The 22071-nt window shown below is 47.0% G+C and overlaps 1 protein-coding gene across 2 annotated transcripts in view; it reads left to right on the forward strand.

Annotated features, from left to right (window-relative positions):
• The first annotated feature begins 1019 nt into the window (after positions 1 to 1019).
• Positions 1020 to 22071, forward strand: part of LOC126526402 (decapping and exoribonuclease protein-like) — a 30035-nt gene continuing 8983 nt past the window's right edge. Inside the window, exons 1-3 of one of the 2 annotated variants that reach the window (XM_055067656.2) lie at positions 1020 to 1607; positions 20686 to 20915; positions 21736 to 21958. In XM_055067656.2, the coding sequence (XP_054923631.2) occupies positions 1189 to 1607; positions 20686 to 20915; positions 21736 to 21958 (872 nt within the window). In that variant the 5' untranslated portion in view covers positions 1020 to 1188. The remainder of the gene's footprint in view (positions 1608 to 20685; positions 20916 to 21735; positions 21959 to 22071) is intronic. The other variant, XM_050174318.3, reaches the window with a different exon arrangement.

Consider the following 22071-nt stretch of genomic DNA (forward strand, 5'->3'; position numbering starts at 1 on the left):
TTCGTGCGTACATAATGGCTGCGCTAGCGACGCCCTTCATGAACGCCCGAGGAAATCACACCCGCATGAAGTGGAAAAGAGTGTCTTGCAAGCATGTTCCTCTCCCCTTCCTATTGTACACGTCACGAGTGGCGTCATGAATGCGTCCTTTTGTTTTGTATGTGGTTTAGTTCGAATAGCGTGCCCGGCAACCCTCAATGGTGAAGCCCAGCTGGCGTGTCACGTCGGCATGCGACCATGGGTAGTTTCGACTTCGCAATGAAGGTATAGAGTTACTGGAAGGAACTGAGGCGCTAATGCCGATGGGAGCTGTAAGCACGGTGGTTCGGCCAGCATGGAAATGATGGATAGCGCATGGATTTCCATAAACGTAATCCTTCTAGCTTCGAACGGCTTTCTGACATTGCAAACTGATCATTTTCAGCAATGTGCTCAGTTCTAAATAAGTAAATAAACAATGTTAAAATGATCCGAGCATTGGATTCGAGCACAAGGCTTGTAGTACACAAGCCCCATATTAAAACTATTAGGCTACGAAAGTCTTCTTCGAGACGCCGCACAGCGGCCTTAATAATTGCTTCCGGCTAAGCCAGCACCTTGAGACGCTTGGCGCGTTTTGATTGGGCAATTTGGCCACCTGGACAGGCAGCAACGCTGCAATTAGCAGCGAGCATGCGTGCTCGGAAGTCCTATTTCCTTGTGTATTTAGAAAAAATATGGTAGAAAATTTAGGCCACTGAAGGCAGATAATTAAGCGCAATGCACAAAACCACAAAATGCCTGATGCCAGAAGGACGAAGATCAGACGAATGCGCGCAGTAACTGTCATTGCCATGGTGGCGGAACGATCGCCCCCCCCCCCCCCCCCTCTTAGCCATAATTTCTGCTAGTAATTATTGTCGGAAACTGTACCCCATAGAGGGTTTCCGCATCCGGTTTTATGTGCGAGAGAAGGAACCCGCGTGACTCGCATTAGCCAATCGGCTTCCTGGTGGGCCGACGCACGACAGACAAGATTGTCCGATCGCTTTCAGATAAACTGCTTGCCTACTTGCAGCACGGGCACGCTGCTTGGTCAGTGAACACGCTTATCACGGCCAAACGTAAGCGACGTGGGTAACGCGTTGAAGAACAAACGCTCGGAGCATAACAGCTAGCCTAACTGCGGCGGAAGCGTAGGTTTTGAAGATGATGGGCGACGATTTTGGCGCTTCTACAAGTTCGGCAGCGGCAGACGAACTTCACCGGGGAACATGTCTCGCCGCCCTTGGGGAACCTGCCGCGGTCTTAACCATGTACGACGCGCTCTCGGTTTGGACTGACGGCTGTTCCGGATACGACGTGCTCTGCGAGATTGGCAGTTTCTCCGTGGACGGAGTAAGCGGCGCATATGTCGACGGTGCCGGTCAAAAAAGGTACCTACGGCTTCCAATCTCGCGGACTCCTGGTTGGGATCTGAACACCGCAAGTGAAGGTGCAGTTCTCAGAAATAGGCTATCCTCGCTACCATCACCTGGGCTACTCCACTGGGTTACTTTCAACAAAGACAAAGTGGCGGCTCCTTCATCGAGGGAGGACATACCTTCGTCGGTGCAAGGAATGCACAGGTGAGTGTCGTGTTTTGCATTGTTGTCTAAAGCGCACGTCGTTGCGAAGCGACTCGGTTTGCGCGTAAATCACGGTATATAAGCCACCCTGCGTTCGTGGCGCATTGGGCTCACGGGTGTAGCAAGCGTCGGCTCACAGGGCACGCCTCCGCCCCGCCGCCTCAAAGTTTATCTGTACCAAGTTTTTGAGGTGATGCCACACTTGCTATCACGGCAGCGCATCCACCAGTACCACACACATGTGATGCAAACGGGCGCGCGATCACTGTGACGCGACAGGAGACGACCCTCGAATCTACGGGATACCAGGCATAAAATGCAATGCGGCAACACTAACATGGCATCCGCTCGCCAAAACGAGAAAAAAAATGTCTTTTCCAAAGGTTACGTTAGTCAGTGTGTTTCCTTTTACACGTCGCAGGCTGGCTGAAGGGCAATTGTTTGATGAATTAGCAGCGTGACTATTTCGGCTATATGGGTTTCAATTACCTTGGGGGTACACTGCAACACTTAAACAGGGACGTAGAAAAGATTAGGATAAGAGTTGACTTCCAACTGAGCTTCTGTACCTAACCTTTAAAAAAATTCACATTAAAGATTCATCATTGCAGTGTTATCGCATATCAATAATTAGTATAGCTCGTAAAAATTTGAACGCGTTTCATTTTCGAACAGTGTAACTTGCTTGAGTTAATAATTTTTTCGCTTGAAACAGTCCTTCCCCAAACGCTTTCGTGCCATTTTCAGTCCTTCCTAATATTTTAATTGCATGTTCCTTTACATCAGCAGAGCGTTCGATAACGTTTGTCGTAAACTGCTTTCTAAAGTTAGTTTGCTAACATGGGACTGCAAACTTAACCTTTACAGCAAATAACGTCATTTTTCCGTTACGTCGCGTTAACTCCAGATTACCATGAGGACAGATTGCAGGCCCACATTTTATTAATTTACATTAATAATTTGCCTCCTTGTGCGTCCTGTAACGTTCACTTTCTCACGGACGACTGTTCTATATACTGAGAAATTAATGGCCATAGCGATGCCAACAATGCGACATGATATTGACGTCATAAACAAATTGTCATCTCTGGCTATTCAGGCTGCATCGTACTAAGTACAAATCTTAGATATTTCGAATGATTCTACAAATAATGCTTCATATTCACCTCAAAACTTTTTGCTTGAGTCTGTAACATGCTGCCGATATACTGGCGCTCATATTACTTCTGGTCCTAAGTGGTCAGTACACGTTACCAACTTCAATGCCAGGGCTAACAGTAGATACATTTGTCGCAACGTCCACTCATCCCCTGGGCGTCCTGAATTCATGCTTTATAAAACATTAATCCAGAGTCAGCTAGCGTACCCTGCGGCTATCTGGGGTATTAAAACATACCCTCGCAAGGGCGTCTGCGTCAGTAGGCGTTTGGTGTATTGCGACACCACCTACCCAAGCACACGAGCGTTGGACCCTTCGCGTGCAGCCGTGCTCGGCTTAGCCGTGTCCGGGGAAAGGGGATCCTGGTGGTTCAGCCGACGCCGGGTGTTCTGACCTTTAAGGCCCCTCGGTAGAGTTAACACACCTCTTTGCCTCTGCTTCACGTGGACGGCACCACCGGACTGACCTGCCCGAGGGAAATCGGCAGTCGCCTTTTCCTGTCCCCTTCTTCAATCTTTTTCTGTCTCTAACTTTCAATCTTTCCTGTGTTCTACTCACTTATTCTTCCAAATTTCCGTGCTGCAAGGGTTAACCGTGTGCAATACATTCGACCTTGGGTATATACATTATGCTATAGTGGTGGTGTATAGTTGGCGTCTGCAGGTTTCTTGGAACCTGTAGCGTCCCCTTGTTGGGCTCGGTGGTGGGTGGCTACCACCGCCACGAAATTTTGAAATCATTCGAAGGCACATGCGTTCCCGCGATTTTGAGATCGGCCTCTGCAGATAGGTCTCACAGAAGCAACTTTCCAGAGCTTTTTAAACCCAAGTGAATAAACATTTCAGAAATACCATGTTCTTCGCACTGAAGGCAACACCGCCATTGGAAAACTGTCACCGTTCATAGCTTTCAAATGTTTAGCAAACACAATTGGAACTGGTTACAAGGCCTGAAAGATGGATAGCGGAGACCTCCTCCTTGAACTGACAAAGAAAGATCAAGTAGAAAAGCTAGCCGAACTCACCAGTATTGGTGACAACAAAGTGACAATTTCTCCACGCCGTTTCTCAACACAAGCAGCGGAGTTATGTCAGAAGACTTCCTGAACCACAGTGATGAAGGGTTCCTCGAAGCATTCAAGGAATAAAACTTAATTAATGTAGAGAGAAGAACACTACGACGAAATGACCAACAGATCCCGACAAAACATGTGATATTGAAATTTGGTAGCAGCACTGCTCCTAATTCACTCCGCGCATGATATTTGAAAATCAACGTCAGACAGTACATACCGAACTCGAGGCGATGTTTCAAGTGCCAGAGGTTCGGGCATGCATCACAATCATGCAGAGGCAGAGAAACATTCGCGAAACGTAGTGCCAATTACAATCTTTATGATAACTGCCATGCTCCCGCACAATGTGTCAATTCCTAGGGCGATCATCCTGCTTACTCGCAGAGTTGCCCTTGCTGAAAAAGATAAAAAGAAATTGTCGGAATCACAGTAAGGGAAAATATTGCCTTCTATAAAGCGAGGGAAAGGCAAGGGTATTTACCTCAAGTGAGCTATGCCAGCGTGACGTGGCAGGGGGCAGCGCCACACTTGTTTCAGGAGCCTACAGGGTCCACGTCTTTCCTTCCTTCCTTCCATCCCTTGGTGGTCGCTGCAGCCAGTGCTGCTCCGAAGACGCGCTGGCAGACCGGAGTGCCACCGGGCCCAAAGGTGAACCGAACCCGAGGGTCCGAGACGCGCGTCTCGGCGCCTGGCTCTCGATCGTCCATATTTGAAACAGAACAGCGCGGTTTTCACGGGGACAAGCAGGGAGAAACGACACGGCAATGACAAAACAATGACTTACCAACTTGCCCAAACGTCTGTTTTATCGATCGTCCAGAGCCTCGGAAAAGGCAATGGAGGTCGTTCCGAAAACCCCGGCGTCATTGACGCCAAAAGATCTGCGCTCCTTCAAACGCTCCAAGAAGGAGAAATATATTGTAACTCTGCCGAGAAAGGGACAGGTAACCTGGATGGTTACCACCATTAACACGCGAGTAATGAACCATTTAATATAGTTTACCTGAAACTGCTCAGCTCACACACATATTTTTTTCTTCAATTCCAATAAAATGGCTTTCATCTTTTATTGGAATTGTAGAAGTCTACTTCACAATCTAGGTGACATCAAAAACATCCTAAATAAGTTATCACCAGTAGCATTCAGCCTTCAAGAAACAAACCTAGGGCCAATGAACAGTATAATGCCTAAAGGCTTTACCGTTCTCCGAAGGGACCGCGAACACTCTAGCCGTTCAGGACGGCGCACCTACACGAAATGTTCAGTTGAATGGCTTTTGAGGCTGTCGCTGTCACCGTTATATCGCATAAAACCATCACCATCTGTTCACTTTAGATTCCGCCCTATATTCATTTTACTACTACACAACTGGAAAATCTCATACACCAGTTGTCGGAGCCTTTGATTTAGTAGATTTTAATGCCCATTGTACCCTCTGGGGCCGCCATAGAACATACCAAAGAGGGCCAGTAATCAATGATTCTATTTTGTGTAACAGCATATGTCTTTTAAACTCGGATTCACCAACGTAGTTATCGCCAAGCTCAAGCAAATTTAGTCGTCTCGATTTAGCCGTCTGCTCACAGTCTGTCTTTAGTGATCTTAAGTGGGAAGCCCTCGACACCTCACATGGAAGTGTGATCATTTGCCTGCATTTAGCAAGCTATTATCCACATTACCTACCTCAAACTCTATGCCACATCGCTGTAAAATACATCTTGCCGACTGGCCGCTTTTCGTGAAACTCAGCGTAAATAAAATTAATGAGATGTTCACTGCAATTTTAATTTTCAGTGGCAGAAAAGGCAATACCTCAAACATCTAGCCTTGTGCGCAAAAAAAAAAAAAAATTACCCCAGGTGGACTCCTAAGTGCACAGAAGCAAAAAATACTTCAAAATAGGGCCTGGGGTATATTACGAAGACACCCAACCTATACCACCCTCCAAAACAGGCCAAATCCAAAGCAAGATTTAGCAGATGGCAGGGAGAAACATCTCCGTGGAAGAAATACATATCTTCAATAAACACTTCAATCACATCTAAACGAATGTGGGAACAGGTTGTAAAGTTTCGGGGATATAACTCGCCTTATACAATACAAGAACAGGCAGATATACTTGGCGAATATTTGTGATATGTATCCAGTTCAGTGAATCATGCAAAAGAATTTTTACAGCACAGTCTGCTGAAAAACACAGGCTGCCCACTACTGGCGCGTCAAATGAAACGCACCATTCACCCCTCACACAATAAGAAATAAACTGTTCTTCCTTCGGGGAAAAACACAGCGCCAAGTCACGACCGTATTCACTACGTCATGCTGGCTCATCTATCTCAAGCATCTGTAGAAGCTCTCCTTAAATTTTTCAACATTATCTGCGAATCTGGTATAACGCCGGAAGAGTAGAAAAAGGTAATATTCCATTTCTAAAAGCTGGTAAATACCGAACATCCACAAGCAGCTACAAACCCATTGCCCTCACAAGCTGTTTCGCAAAATCATGGGAAGGCTTTATCAATATAAGACTCATTTATTTTAGAATCAAGAAACCTTATAGACCCCCACCAGTGTAGATATAAAAAGTTGTTCAGCTACTGCCCATCTTGTCGGTCTGGAACATGAAATCAACACTGTCTTGCTTCAATTTAGAAAAAGCCTAAGATACCACATGGAAATATAAAATTTTCAGAGACCTGGCTGATCTCGGCATCCGCGGTAACATGCTGAACTGCCTAGCTAATTTTATGTCAGAACATTTCAGGTATGTCTGGGCTCAGTACATTCCGATACATTTACACAAAAAAACCCTTTCGCAAGGCTGTGTTCTCAGCACGACACTCTTTATCGTAAAACTGAACTCGGTTATTAAGCTAATACCGCCGTCTCTTATGCTCTCTCTATACGTAGACGATGTCCAAGTGGCTTGCCGCGCCTCAAAATAAACTTACACAATGGGCTAACAAAAATGCTTTCTGGTTCTCCACACAGAAAACTGTTGCTGTTTTGTTCTCTCAGAAACGAGTGCTACACAGTGATCCAGTCCTAACATTTAATAACGCCATACTGCCGGTGAAACAAGACTATAATTTTTTAGGAGTAACCTTTGACACCGAACAAAACTTCCTAGCTTACATAAAAGCAACAAAAATTAAAACAGATAAAGCGCTAAATATCCTTAAAAGTTTGTCTCGTAACCATTGGGGTTCCGACCGAACGTCCCTTTTACGTATCTACCGGTCTCTTGTGCGCAGCATTTTAGATACGGCTGCATGGTTTATGGCTCAGCCAGGCAGTCTTACATTCGACGACTTGATCCAGTACATATACCGGGACTCCGATTAGCAAGTGGTGCCTACCGAAAATCACCTGTCCAAAGTTTAAACCTTCAGTGTAATGAACCTCCCTTACATCAGTGCAGAGCGTTACTCACTTTTTCCTATGTGCTCAGAGTTCAGGCCTCACCACAACACATATGCTATAACATCGTCACACAGTGCAACTCACGATTACACTACACAAATAATGATGATGGCAAAATGTATTTATTAAGGGATGGCGCGAAGGCCTATAATGGGGAATAAGAAGAGGAGGGGGGGAGGTGTATTCAGAGCCGTCCTAGAAGCTACGCGTCCTTGGCGAAAGCCAAGAGCGAGTCCAGAATGGCCCTGTCGGAATCCATCGAGCCAGTTGCCGGTCTAATCCACTTCTCGTAGGACGACACTCGCGCCGCCCTCAGGTGGTGGTCCCGCTGTTGAGCGTGTCGCTGGCACTCCCAAAACAGATGGGCTGCGGATGGCCGTGTGGCCATATCGCAGTCAGGGCACCTGTGTGGCGTCTGGAGCGCTTCTTGGTCCGCGGAGGCTGTGGGATGGCCGGGTTCCTGCGATGGAAGGGAGTTGGAAGACGGAGATAGAGGGCGTCTTTCCCGGCGTGGCCGATACTGTCGCCACCGCTCCAGCACATCCGGTGTGAGGACGAAGCCGGAACGTAGCCTATGCAGCAGCACCTGCCCCGACCTGGGAAGACCCGCTGGAAGTGGGTCTGGGTCTGAGGGCACACTCGCACGGAGTTCCCTCTTGCGTTGGTTGGCTGCTGCTCTCAGAGCTCTGTCTCGGTCGCACGGGGCTCCATTTGTCGTGTTGCTTGTACTGGTTGTGAGGGTTTCTCAATGATCCCGGGAGACGACGCGGTTGGAAAGAAGCGCGCGCCGCCTCATGGGCTCTCTCATTTCCCTCGATGCCCTGGTGACCAGGGATCCAATGAAGTGTTGCAGTGACCCCGTGGGCTCCTCGTCAAGCACGCCTGAAGGCCTGCCTGACGAGGAGTACTTCCGATGATGCTGTGTGGCGCGACTTGCAGGTATGCAGCGCATACTGAGTCGGTGTATATATCGATGTGTTTTGCTTGCGTGGTGCTTGAAACTCTATCTAATGCCCAGACTATTGCGTGGAGTTGAAGTTCCGTTGGGTCGTCAACATCAGCAGTTGTAAAATGTGTCTCACAAGAACCCACTACGTGGTAGGCGACTGCTCCTTCGCTGGTGCGTGGGTCGAAAGCTGCGTAAGTGTACACTTGTTCATGGCTTGGCGGTGCGTCTGCCAATGTCTGCACATGACGCGCAGCGAATGCTGCCCGGCGGTGCGCATGTTGGGCGCCCATGTTTCGGGGCATTGGTACACCGAACATTATTAAGCCGCTTGTCCTGCGATATGAGCAATATTTTTGGGAGTATGACATCGCTCTCGAAGTCCTCCAGATTGCCAAAAAACCACGATTGCCCCCGCGGTACGATTTGACACAGTTATGTGACTGGACATTGACACATTTAAAGAAAAGAGACACCCCACACGAACATATTATACAAGAATTCCGTGCACTTTCGGACAAATATCAAAATAACATGAATTCGACACTGATGGCTCTAAAACAGAACACGAGGTTGTTGGGGCCGTAACAGAAAATTGGGAAACAAATACTCGTCTACCAAAACATGCCTGTGCTTTCACTGCTGAAGTTTATGCAGTATGGGTTGTAATGAAAACGATTATCACTTGCGAACACACAGTCATATACACTGATTACTTAAGTACACTGCAGGCTCTACATCTGAAGTCTGAGTGTAAACCCATGCTCGGGGATATACTAACATGGTCACGCTTTACAAATACGGGAGATCAATTCGTTTCTGCTGGATACCAAGTCATGTCGGGATACCGGGTAACGAAGCAGCTGATAGATGTGCATTGATGGCAGCCTAAAAAGACATAATAAACAACACTTCCATATAAAGATAATATCCGTGCCATTAGGAAGGCCCTAATGTCAAAGTGGCAACACGAATGGGACGATATTACAAACAAGCTACATGCCACTAAACCCGTACTTGGTGAGTCGAAGTCGTGTAACCACCAGGAGCGGTTTGAAGTAGTACTGTGCTGACTACGCATTGGGCACACACACCTCACAAACAATTATTTACTTACGAAAGAGGACGCGCCAACACGAGAAAAATGCCAAGAACCACTAAAAGTCATGCATATATTACTCACATGCACACATATTGAAGTACAAAGACAAAACATTTTGCACAACCTATATAAAATACATACCTTTACATCCTGCTTTAATTTTAGATGATTCGATAGTCCCATTACCTGAAGTACGTAAATTCCTAGACAGTGGGTTTTTACACAAAATGTAGATTAACAGTCTTTCGCCTATTAAATAGTATTATAAAGCACCTCGTGTTTGGCGCAGCATAGCCTTAGCCGCTTTTTCGCCACTAAACCACATTTACCTAGCTTAACGCATACCGATTTTATAGTACTGAAAGTGATCAGAATAACTCTTCTCGTTTGGTTCTCAATTACTATCTCCGTACAGCAAGCATAACAGAAATGAAAACTAGCTGCAACGCACCTCTGCAGCAACTCATCGTAAATTTCCACTTTTATGCTTATTCCATAAAGTACACTACCATCCAGCACAGCGCAATCATATAATTAATCTCCTTTCATAAGTGTCTACCATCCTCATGAAGAGAGAGGTGTGTTGGGCCAAGCACAATCAATCCTATCAGCAGGCTCTCATCCCGCGTGTTTGATCGAATGTGTTGCGGTGTTGCATCGAACGCGGAGCGATAGAGTGCCGTGACTGTGATTGGGGGATTTGAGTGTTTACCCTGCGCATGTGCAATGCGAGGTGAGAGTTTTCTTCGTTGCTGTGACGCGGCCTGCAGCTCCAGGAGTAGTTGGAAGGACACCTGCTGGTGTTCCCTTCAGTCCTCCCCAGCAGGTCGGCAGCAGCGGCGTGCATAGTTCACGTTCTCGCCTGTCACAGGTAGTGTAGGCTCCCGTTCACAGCAAGTTCTACTGCAGTTGAGCTCTCTGGGCTCTACCTGGCGGCCGACCTCCTTGCTGAGCATCCTCCCCAGCAGCCGGTGGTGGCGGTGTGCGACTCTAAGCAAGAGCTCCAGACCCCTATAAACCCGCGGCGGGCAGGACTTAGAGGTGCTGCTGCTTGCCAAAGTAACGGCTCTAGCTACCGCCTGTATCCCAATATCCTTCCACTGGCCGCCCTGACATGCCGGGGTAGCCAGCGACGAGGATGCGGATACCTATTCCAAAGCTGCCCACCATGTAGTCCCGATTACCAGAGGGGTAGCGGCTTCGTACTACACGGGATATCGGCTACGGCGCCTGCTTACCTCCATTCACCCGGACCTTCGAGTGGCTAGTGGCAGGTCCCCCAAGCCGCTTCCAGAGAAAGGCCTCTCCAGAAGAGACCGTTCCACGTCCTGGGCTTAAGGACTGGCTGCGCCGGGACTGCGGCTATGCTTTACGCCAAGGGCCGCGTCGTGTCAGCTGCCTGCAAGAGGTGCGGGAACACCGTTACTTTGGAGCACCTTCTCTGTGCCTGCCCATCCTTGAAGCAGGAATGCTCTACAGTTTTCAACATCTGCAGACGCCATGGCTTTCCAACGGCCACAGAGACTGACCTACTGTTCCCGGTGTGTCTCCGGCTCCCTGGGCTGCGAAGCCTGCTGGAGTTTATAAATTCCACTGGAATAGACACCCTGTAAGCGCCCGCTACAACGCTGACCACTTTACTGAGGACTGCCACCTGTCGCGTATAATAGGAGTCTATTAGGCAACCATCCTCTATCTTGCTCTATCATCTTTCACTTCCCACTCCCTCACCCCTGACGACGCTTCGCCGTGCTCCCTCACGGGCGGCAGAATCAAGCGTCTTTCCTTTCTTTAGATCCCAATCATCATCATTATCGCGGCCTGTAGGCCAGATGGAATAAAGACATTTCACAAGTACGTCTCGACGTCTTGACGCAGTAAACTGGCGACGAGGATGGGATGCTGCAAGATGCGCTGAAAATGGCTACGTCGGGCGCTACACTTGGCAAGCTGCCGGAGTTGGACCCGGACACCGGGGACTACCTATAAGCTCGAGATAGACAAAGCCTACCTCGAGCTTCTCCAGTGCGTCAACGCCGCCAACGACATTGCAGGAGAAAAGAAACTACACGTCTTTTTGACTACAATGGGTGAAAAGACTTACGGAAAGCTCAAGAGCTAGCTTCTTCCAAAGACGCCCACAAGGTGTCATTCGAGGATGGCGCTGGTGCACTGGAACTGGATGGCGCTGGTGCACTCGCAGAGTTCTGTGGTGACGGAAAGGTATCGCTTCCACCGACGAAAACAAGTATGAAAGCGTGATGGACTTCATTGCCGGTCTCAAGAAATTGTCAGCAACGTCCGCGTTCGGCACGTTTCTAGAGGAAGCTCTGCGGGACCGACTAACTGCCGGACTTCAAACAGATGCTATACGCTGCCGACTGTTCGGCACGCCTGGCGCTGAACTGACCTGGGATCCGGCCTGCACCATCTTTGTGGCTATGGGAGCCGCGTCGAAAGACACTCAGCAGATGGCCTCGACGAGAAGCGAAGTCCTCGCTGCGGGTATCTCCGACCTTCACTGACAAAGACAGGCAACAGGATGGCTTCAACAAGCAAGTGTTGTCAAAAACACCGAGAGCAACGCATTGGCGAAGGCAGCGGCACGTTCAATGGTGTGATGGCCAGGCATCCATAATGCTATAGAACAAGTGGTATGCCAATGTAAAGCTTGCCAATCTGTGCTCCCTTTGGTGCCGCCAGTACCCTTGTGTTAGTCGCGAGTGAGCGATTGTCCGTGGGAAAGGGTACACTTAGATTTTGCATCTAAAGAAGGGGATATGTTATTGACCGCTGTGGATGCATATCCGAAATGGTTCGAAGTGAAAATAATGCGTTATAGGACAGCTACGAAAACAGTGGAACCTATACGTTTTGTTTGCGTCGCATGGGCTTCCAGCTGAGATTGTTAGCGATAACGGCTGTCAGTTTGTTGCTGCATAATTTGAACTCTTCTGGAAAGCGAACGGTGCGAAACATACGCTCACGCAACCGTACGATCCACCATCAAACGGGGCGGCCCAACGAGCCGGGCCACTATTTTGTAGCGATGCCTTATGCCTTATTCTATGCTATTCTTATCATCCACCACACACGGCTGCCTGATCCCGTTGATGATGTGGGCAGACCGTCGCTCTGACCACTGGCCAAGCGCAAGAAGTCTGAAAAAGCATAGAATTGGAAAAGACATCGCTACAAAATACCGGCCCAGTACAAACTGCAATGGAAGCGCTTCTTAAGCAGCTACTAGAAGATGAAGGGAAAGGGGAAAGGCGATCATTGCAGCACAGAATTAAGAACTTTTTGTTTTCTTACCACACAACGCCCCCATACACTCACGGCTAAAATGCCCGCTGAACTCTTTCTGCGACGCAAACTGAGAACTCGGCTAACATTGCTCCAATCATATCTTAGGAGTGAACTGCTGGACAAGGTGGAAAGAGTGAAAGTGTCTGGAGACAATCGGCGAGGTATGTCGTGATAATTTTCTGTCGGTGATTCTGTTTTTGTGCGCCCAGTGCGAGGTGAAGTTATTAAACAGTTGCCCGGAAAAGGAGGGGGGGATGACACGAATGAAATTGCCATTTACCGGGCAGTCTATTGTTAAAAGGAACACCGGAGCGCGTGGCGTCTGCTCTGCTCCACGAGCCGGCGGCGGCAACGAACTTCGCGCAGGCGCAGTGAGCGCAGTGGGCGGTGCTCTTTGGTGTATGCTGCTCTCTGCCGCCGTGCTTCGGATCGTCGCAAAGGAAACCGTTCACGCGTTGTTAAAGTTGGCTGGAGACTGCCTGGTCACACTCGGATAGCCAGCCCTTGCAAGGATGAAAGAGAATTAGACGGTGCAAAATATTACCTCGGTTATTTTTGCCATTTAAGCTCCCGAGGCAAACACGAGAACTTTTCCACACGTCTCTGTGGCGCAACTATTTTAGAAAGCACTACTGCATATTTGCGTCGCTGGTATCCGTAGGCAAAACAAGCGCCTTTAAAGAGCATTCAGTAGAATTCACAGTGGTAAACTTGACGGGGAAACATATTAGTGTGTGTAATGTGTTAGGCTACCGCAGTTGCAGAAACGTTACTAACTAGTGGACGCTGAAGTATAGCACCATGCTAAATTGTCCTAAAGCTTTAGGTTAGTAACGTTTGCAAAATGGTGCCATTCTGATTATGGTAGCCATATTAGGGTATGCGTTCAAAATACTGATTGCTATAACCTCTTTGTTAGGACTTCACGTCAAAGGTGCTGTTACAAACATCTGCCATCTTATTGGGCTTTAAGAAAAAAGGAAAAAGGGTAATCCTCGTGCGTCGCTCAATACCTAGTCACGTCGCCGTTTGCCTCCCACACTGCCTTCATTCTTGAACGAATATTTGCTTACAAGTCTTCACATAAGGACGCATTTTGCTTCAAACGCTCCCATTCGGCCTTGACAGCGCTCCAAAGCCTGTCCGCGGAGAGCCCATGCAGGCACTCACTTGCTAGAGCCTTCTTCCTAGTCCGCAAAACGTTTTCTATGGGGTTCAAGTCGGGAGATTGCGATGGCCAGCTCGGAACTTCCACTTGGTGTCGCTGGAAAAAAGTGATAGAGCTTTTTATGCGGTATACACAGGGGAGTTGCCGTGTTGAAATCGGAAGTCATGCGGCTGGGAAGGACCATTTGCAGCATGGAGGGCAACTTGTTCGGTGACGTCACAGTATTTGACTGCCGTGAATTTTCCTTCCAGCCTGACGAGAGGCCCGAGGCCATCCTTTGTCATGCAGCCTCACATGCTGACGACTGTCCTTTCGCTTGCAGCGAGCCGCTGGATGTATTCCGACCTGTAGCTGAAGTATAAAATAACGGAGGTTCAGTAAACACATCCTATCATCTGCAATGCGCGCCATGAGGCAATGGAAGTCGTGGATCTTTTCATTAAACTGGAAGTTCTTGCGTACTCAATGCTGCATCATCACGTGCAGTATCGCTCCCCTATATATAAAGTTCAGCTTGCTACACGCAAAGCATTTTACAGAATGGAACTACAAATTCGGAAAACTCAAACGACAAGAAATAACACTGCTCTTCCTGGTTCGTTTCCGGCATAAGAAGCTCCTGGACTGTAATGTAGCGTAATGTGCCATCGTTGATGCCATTGCTACATATTAGCCATCATTTCTATATATTGCGAGCAGAAAATATTGTCGGCGCGTTTTTCAAGCTACTATTTAAATAATTATTTGGGAGCAGTTTGCCCTATTGTCAACCGTGTTAGGCCTCGTGTGATATGACAGGTAGGATTCCGCCAATGACACTACATATTATTTTATGAAACATCGTTCCCTTTTACAAACGCTTCCAGGAATTCTCAGAACTAGAGAGACGAGTTTACAATTATCAATAATGAAAACAAAAATCGTGCAAGGAGCACCATTACAATAGTAAAGGCATATATTACCGATTGCAGTCAGGGCGTTAATGCGTCTTCTGGGGCCGTACTCTAAAACGTTCACCTTCAGCGATAGTTTCGCCGCCGCGATAGTCGCGTTCAATGAATCAAGCGACTGCTTACCCTTGATGTCAGCGTGCACCAATACGCGCTGTGCAACGCTTCACATCGCATGAGAGAGCGCACCCTGCGAGTCCAGAGCAGTTCGGGTGTTTTCGAGTGTAGTGGCCGCAGTACGGCTTATACTAATTTGTTACGGCGGCTTTAGGTAAAATAAATTGAGTAAAGAAGTGTAAAATGTTTCATTTTAAATTAATCAACAAATATCGCCGGAGAAAAATGCGTGTAAGGCGCCACCAATAAGGCTACTATAAACTACCACCTACGTTATGCCTTATCTGTACTACACTCCACCACCAACCGAACGCCAAAAGACGTGTTCTTTAATTCAATATATGTGAAGAGCACCCATCGACACCATGAAGTTAAAATGACATAGGCTGGAACTGCTAGATGGCGCTGTTTATTTTCCGGTTTTCCTAAAACTGCCAAACCGGGCACGCCGTTGGCGGAGGCCTGGCCAAGGCGATAGTCTTGCGGAAGGCGTACGTTTCAAAATACGGGCCCTTCCAATCTTGCGTCGTCCAGCCTGCGTGACGCTGCACAAACTGAAGTCGCTTGTCCTTGTTAGCGGTACGAAGAAGCTTCTGTACAGTTGTCCTGCTTTTTAGCTCAGCCTGATACAAGCGGGGCTTCACAGTTGTCTTTGAAGTGTTTTGTCCAAGGCTCTCTGTGATGTCTTGAACAGAAGCACGAGGTCTGCAGCCACAGCAGCTACAATGGCGAGGTCGTGCGCATGGCTTGTGGCGTCGGGCCACAAGCCATGCGCACGACCTATAAACACGCACCTATAAAGCGAGATATAAGGAGGAAGAAGCATGTGCTTGCTGCGGTAAAACGAGGGAAACGACGGAGCATATTTTATTAGAATGTGAAGACTTCTACCCAGCGGTCGATTTAGGCACCACTGGCCTCCTTGAGGCCCTTGGGTTCGGCGGGAGCAGTGGTAAAGCAAACATCTCCGCAATAGGCATTAGTAAGAGGCGATTGGAGGATTGGTGGAAGGAAGGTAGGGAAACGACAAAAGACGGATACCTACAAAAGCACAGTTCGCAATAGGCGATCAGAAAATTTGGGTGCGGTAGTCCATAGTGTTTTTTTTTTTCATTGTTTAATCTAGGTAGGACATTAGGCAGTAAAATACCAAGAGCTTGCTGGCGCAACCCACCGCCCCGTTCCAAAGGGGTCGCTCATAACGTCCATCCATGCGGCGTTGCATTGAACGCGGCGCGAGAGAGTGCCGCAGCGCGTTCTATGCAACACCGCGTAGCCGCCATGGTGACGTAGTGGCTTTGGCATTGGGCTGATAAGTCAAAATTTAATGTAATTTAATTCGCGTCAATGTGGGTGCGCATTGAAAATGCGGGCAAACGATTGGAGCCTGCAAAACCGAGCATGCGAACGAATACCTTAAAGGGACACTAAAGTGCAGAATGATTTTTTCCCCATCAGTGAATTACCGTTCTACAACACCAAAAAGACCGCTCTGACAACGCCAGAAAAAGCGCAAGAACGAAATATGGGTGGCGACGCCTACTCAAGTTCCCGCACCTGGGGGCTGTGACGTCTAGGATTTTGATGGCATCTTCTAGGCCCCACTAATTATTGTGTTCTAACGGAACCAAATATTAAACATGGCAAGTTTCGGCAGCCAACGCACCCAAATCACGCGGACGTAACGGCGCTGGGGTTTCGGCACGAAATTCAAATACTGATACTTGGACCTTCATTTTCTCACCTAATAAACTATTTTTTTGAAATGACGCCTGCAGGGTTCTCAAACAATACTTCATTAGTCTAAGCTGATTTATTGTTTCGATTTAGTGTCCCATTAATACACAGGGTGTTTCACGTAACTTGTGCCAGCATTTAAAAGAAATGATTAGTTTCAGATGAAGGAAACGAACGGCATGTGGTTTGCCGGCATGTGGCTCTCCTTATATTATTCTTAAATTCGGCCTAAGTAGTGACTAAGATTAATTATGCAACACCTTTAATGCTTTTAGATCCAAGTGCGTTTCGTTGGGTTGTAGAGGGTCTTCAGAAACGACCGATCCACTTTCTTGTCGCAACCATACATGCTGCTTCGCGAACTCTTTCGGAGTTTCAAGAAAGCCCGCGAAATATGACATAAAGCCACGTGGCTGCACTCGTGCGCTATCGTATTGCAGCGCTCTCAACCGTGCGTCGAGCCTGTCGCTTATCTGGGACGTCGGCGCTTCATTTTGGTGGGCCACCGCCAGAGATGCTGAGGCACTGTGAAGCCGATGCCTAGAGCCGCGGCCGCTCACTTCGCTTCAGTCTGTATGTACGGTTCTTCGCACGCGCTGTGCGAAGGCGTGGGTCGCTCCCAACCTTCGACAAGTTGCCTTTTCATCCGCTTTCACTGCCTATAATATGTAATTTCTTTAACTCAGTTAGTAAGCGCAAGTAACTTCCCCTATGTTGTCCATTGGTTTCTTCCTTGGCTTCTTATATGATTAATAAATATCGGGCTCCTTGGTTTACCCCCTTTCTCCTTCACACACAAAGCCATATACATGCGTGCGCGTGCACGCACGCACGCGCACTACTGACGGTGGTATCCTCGGGACAACTGCCCACTAATTTATTCTGTCGAACAATGACGTGGAAATTTGTGTAAAGATAATCGCGAGCAAGTCCTAAGGGGCGTGTAATATAGTCGGAGTTACTCGATGAGACGCTATCGGCCACTAGGTCTGCGACTAACTCAAGCCTAATAGTCCAGATAGGACTGAGTCTTGAGTAATTTGATTCAAATAAATTTATGCGACGGCAAACTGCCATTGAGGAACTCGCGATAAGGTAGAAAGGCCGTGCATGTTCTTCTATCGAATAAATGAGGATGAGCAAACAATTTACGGACGACTGGTGACAACGCCACCTTCAAGTTAAGGTTGAAAAGGCTTTGGCTCAAGCAAGTCAACTGTTTACGTTCGAGTTGCACCTCGTGACATCTCATGCACGAGCAGTCCATTTGTGCTTATATAGTTTAATTTGTAACGTGTCACGACGTCGACATTCTGATATTTAAGGGGAAGCATTGAGTACAAGTCTGGGGCATTCATTTGCTCCACTGCTTGTAAGGTTTTCCCAGCAGAACAAATGAAATTTGGATGTAGTCAAACTATTTTTCGAGTTTATTGGTACTTAATAGAAGTATTTGTTGTTATTTTATTTGCATGCTAGAATATACGGTGGACATACAAGCCGGGTCAGCAATATTGGCCATTGGCTCACTAGGAGCTTGACCGCATAGTTGCTGGCGAAAGCTACTCGGTAGCTTAGCTAATAAACTAACGTAATGAAGCAGCAGTTATCTTCCCAAAATAGAGCCTGCGCTCCTTGAAACATATTCGCGCACGATTAAATTTATGTTCTGGAAACTATGCCGATCGGAATAGGACTAACCTTGCGGCCTTCAATAAAGTGTGAACAACTTAAACTGGCTGAAATACTAACGTAGCATTGATATTTTCGTTCTTAAATATTGGTGGAACAGGAGACGCAAAAAGAAAATTTACAAAAGAAAACGCTGAAAAAACATGAACAGCGTGCTCCATCGTGCCATGTTTTGTACTTTTTCCAATGTGCAGTATTCCTGCTAAGAATGTTGAACTTCAACAAGCCCTTCTCTCTTTAGTTGTTGAATGTTTTATCGGTGTACACATAGCAGGGAGTCTAGTCAAATGTCACTTAGCTGGTTATACTTCCAGTGTTATTGTCTTTTCCCTTGCTTACGCTATTTGCTTATTAATGCGTAATTCATGCGTGAATAATTTTTATAGCACACAACCGATAAGAAAAGGTACAAGTATCAGGCCTGCCAAAGCTACATTAGTCTTGACTGGCAGTGCCGGGCAGGCAGCACGAAATTGCTACTGGTACGAGAAAAGGGGCCGGGTAAACGTATTCTAATGGTGAGACAGAATACGAACGTATAATGAAACATACAGAAAGCAAAGAATGCGCAACTTGTAGTAGCTACTACTATATGTTCACATGCGCCTCTGACGTCACAATAGGGCGTGGAAAGAAGAAAAGTAATTCTGTCTTAGATAGGTCTTACTGACCATGCTATGTTGTGCTTAGTGCGTGTGTGATAGATGCTTGGTGGCATAGTGTTGAGTAAGGACGGAACATATTAATTGTATGTTCTTTTGCCATAATTAGTGATCGGCTAGGAAGGCGATAGCGTATTTTAGGTCACAGGGAGCGGGAAGGACAAAACAATATTTTTCATGGCCTGTGCCAACGACGCTTCAGAACTACGGTTTCCAGTAACAAGCTGATGAAATCAGGCAAATCCCATGTTTTGAATGTTTATTTTAAAACGAAGATCATATGAGATGGTCTTTAGCAGCAAGCGAAAAATTGAATTCAGTCGATTTTGACAGCGCGCGCAACAATACTTGTAAACTGTAGTTGCATACCGAAGCAAACCCTAAGCGATAACATCGAAAATCGCTTTCCCGACAGAAAATTCCATGCAGTAGCGGATAATGTAGAGTACCCGAGACACCAATCAGTTTACAGCAAACCTATTCTGGATGCGAGTTCCAAGCAATTTGTACCAAAATTTTTGAAACTCGGGTAAGTAATGGGGCAACCAGTGCAAGCAGAACAATCGGGCGTGTGTATGAACAATTGATGACCTAAATGCATTTTCTTTAATGTATTGGAAGTTATATGGGCTGAGTTTTCGACGTGTTTACACTGACGAGGTTAGCAGCGAATCACTCTAAACGTCGTCCCAAGTTGAAGCGAAGAAATCGCATTTAAACAGTTGGTTGCCCGGAATACCGGAACGGTGTCGTCAGCCTACTGAAAAACAATCATTCGTACGGCAGCTCTCAAGTCGTTGACGTAAATATTAAATAAAAACTGGGTTTATATACTTGGGGTGCTTCAGACTTGATCACTGAAAAGGCCCTATGAAACGGTCCTAACCAAACACGTTGGAGTTTTTGTTCTAAAAAATCCGTAAGCACAGTAGGAAGGAACCTCGCAGTTCTAGCAAAGAAAGTTTCTACGGTCACAGTTGATGGCATTCGCTGTCAAATTCTTTGCAGACGTCGATAAATAAGCACAGGCAATTATTCTCTTCCAGAGAAGAGTTTAAAAAATCAGCAGAATGCTCCAGAGGAAGTTGTGTGTCTGTACTAGGTAATAAAGCATGTAGCTGCAGCGAAATAACATTGTGTTTGTTTAAGGAGCTACTCATAATAGCTTATAGGTGGTTTTCTAGAACTTCAGATTTGCTAGAAATAATTGATAGACCTATAATTCTTTATCGTGTTACGTGCTGCGCTTTTGTGCAAGGGGAGAAGAATAGCGGTTTAGTTGAGTGGGAATTCTACCAGAAAAAATTGCATGGCCTAAAAGTGAAGACAGAACATGTTTGCTTACAGAAAAGGGTCTACGCAATTCTTAAACTCATATCCCATTGATATTGCCAAGTTCATTGGCTTTTACGTTGCCAAGAATTAACTGAAGCTCCTGTAAACTAATAAGAGGGGGATGAGTGGACATGGCTATGCTACGACTTTAAATACAAGAATTGGGTTCCCTTCCAGCCGAAGCTAAAAGATAGCAAAAAAAAAACTATTGAAATAGTTTGCGACGCTCTGACAATAGGAGAGAAAATAGGTCATAAAGTAACCTTCATTTTTTTAGCCGTGCATTCGTCCTTGGAGGACTAACAATCAAAGGAATAGTTTTCTAAGTGTCAGCACTAGAATTTCTGAATTTTATTGAATGTTGAATTTACTGATGTGTTGATGTCGTTTCTCTGTGCACAGCCCACGCACGGATTTCGTCTGTGGCCGACACGTCTTGGCAAAGGTTCTGTGCACGCCGTTTGAGGAAAAAATAGGCTGGCGGCTCGTGGCGTCTCGGCACCGAGGCATCGTGTACATCCATCCAATTCGTCCGAATACAGAAGTGAAGCAGCCTCTCAACGACCGCCCCAACTGGAAACCGGATCGCATGCGTGACTATGCCATCAGGTTCTGTCGCCTCATGACCACGAGTGAGTGCGGAGCATCCGAAGAAATAACGAGCTTGTCCTTGCGCCTTCTTTTGCAGGGATTTTTAAGATTTTCACCCCATGGTAGAGCAGCAAATTAAATCTGCGACGATACCATCCTAGCCGTACAAAAACCGTGGCATGCAGCGAACACATACTGGATATATTTTGAGTGTTCATCTTCAAAGCTATTGCGCTGCGCTTATTACGTCAAAAAAAAAAAAAAAAAAGAACGTGCACCTCACTAACACCGACAACGAATCCCATCGTGCCGCCATTGTGGGAGCGAGCGGGGACACTTGCCCACAACATTTTGGGAATGCAGAAAGGATTATCCGCGGCATGTTGCACCCGGTGGCCTAGAAAGCACGTGCAAGGACTCCGCCACTCGGATTACGCTTGCGCCGCAAAACCTTGCTTAAGTTACTAATGCTGCGTAGAAGCAGTGGTTTGCGTGCACCGTCACGCCATGATCAAATGCCGGTGTAGGAGCATGCCATGTGTTGTAAGACTATCATCTGGGCTTTGCACACGTTTGTTTTGTATCTAACGGGCCGAAAAAAAATCAAAATCTCACGCTTACGCGGAAATTAGTGTCAAGCAAAGTTTTCTTTTTTACTTGCGCAATGGTCGTGTTAACGTACGCTAATGGCGGAAGTTTTTCCACAAAATGGCGCAGATGGTATAGAGAATGTGCTGTAAATAATTTGGTACTGCTTTTCTATTTGCGCGTATGCCCTGTCGAACAGAGACTTTCTGAGGCACTGTCCAAGAATAGTCGCATACGCAAGGTCACAGTTGCATAAATTTTTGTACGACGCAGGTGATCCCGGAGCTTCTGCCGAGGAGGGTGAAGTCTGCAGGGAAGACGATGCATACAACGTCGTCCTCCGCTGCCAGCTTGGATTGCACTCCATCGTGCTAGGCGCCGAAGTTAAAGCGGTGGACCCCTCTGTTGAATGCGAGCCGGGTTCTACGGCTGGATACGTGGAGTTCAAGACGAACCGCAAGCACTTAAATAAGACGAAGCGGAACAAGTTCTACAAGTGAGTACCACAATGAACTACACGCACGTAGACTATTTTCTTGCAGAAAACGTAATCAAAGCGAGTTCGATTCCGATTGTTTTTGCGCTATCGTGAAGCACCTATGTTCGGAA

This window comes from Dermacentor andersoni, chromosome 6 (assembly GCF_023375885.2).
Source record: "Dermacentor andersoni chromosome 6, qqDerAnde1_hic_scaffold, whole genome shotgun sequence".
NCBI lineage: Eukaryota > Metazoa > Arthropoda > Arachnida > Ixodida > Ixodidae > Dermacentor > Dermacentor andersoni.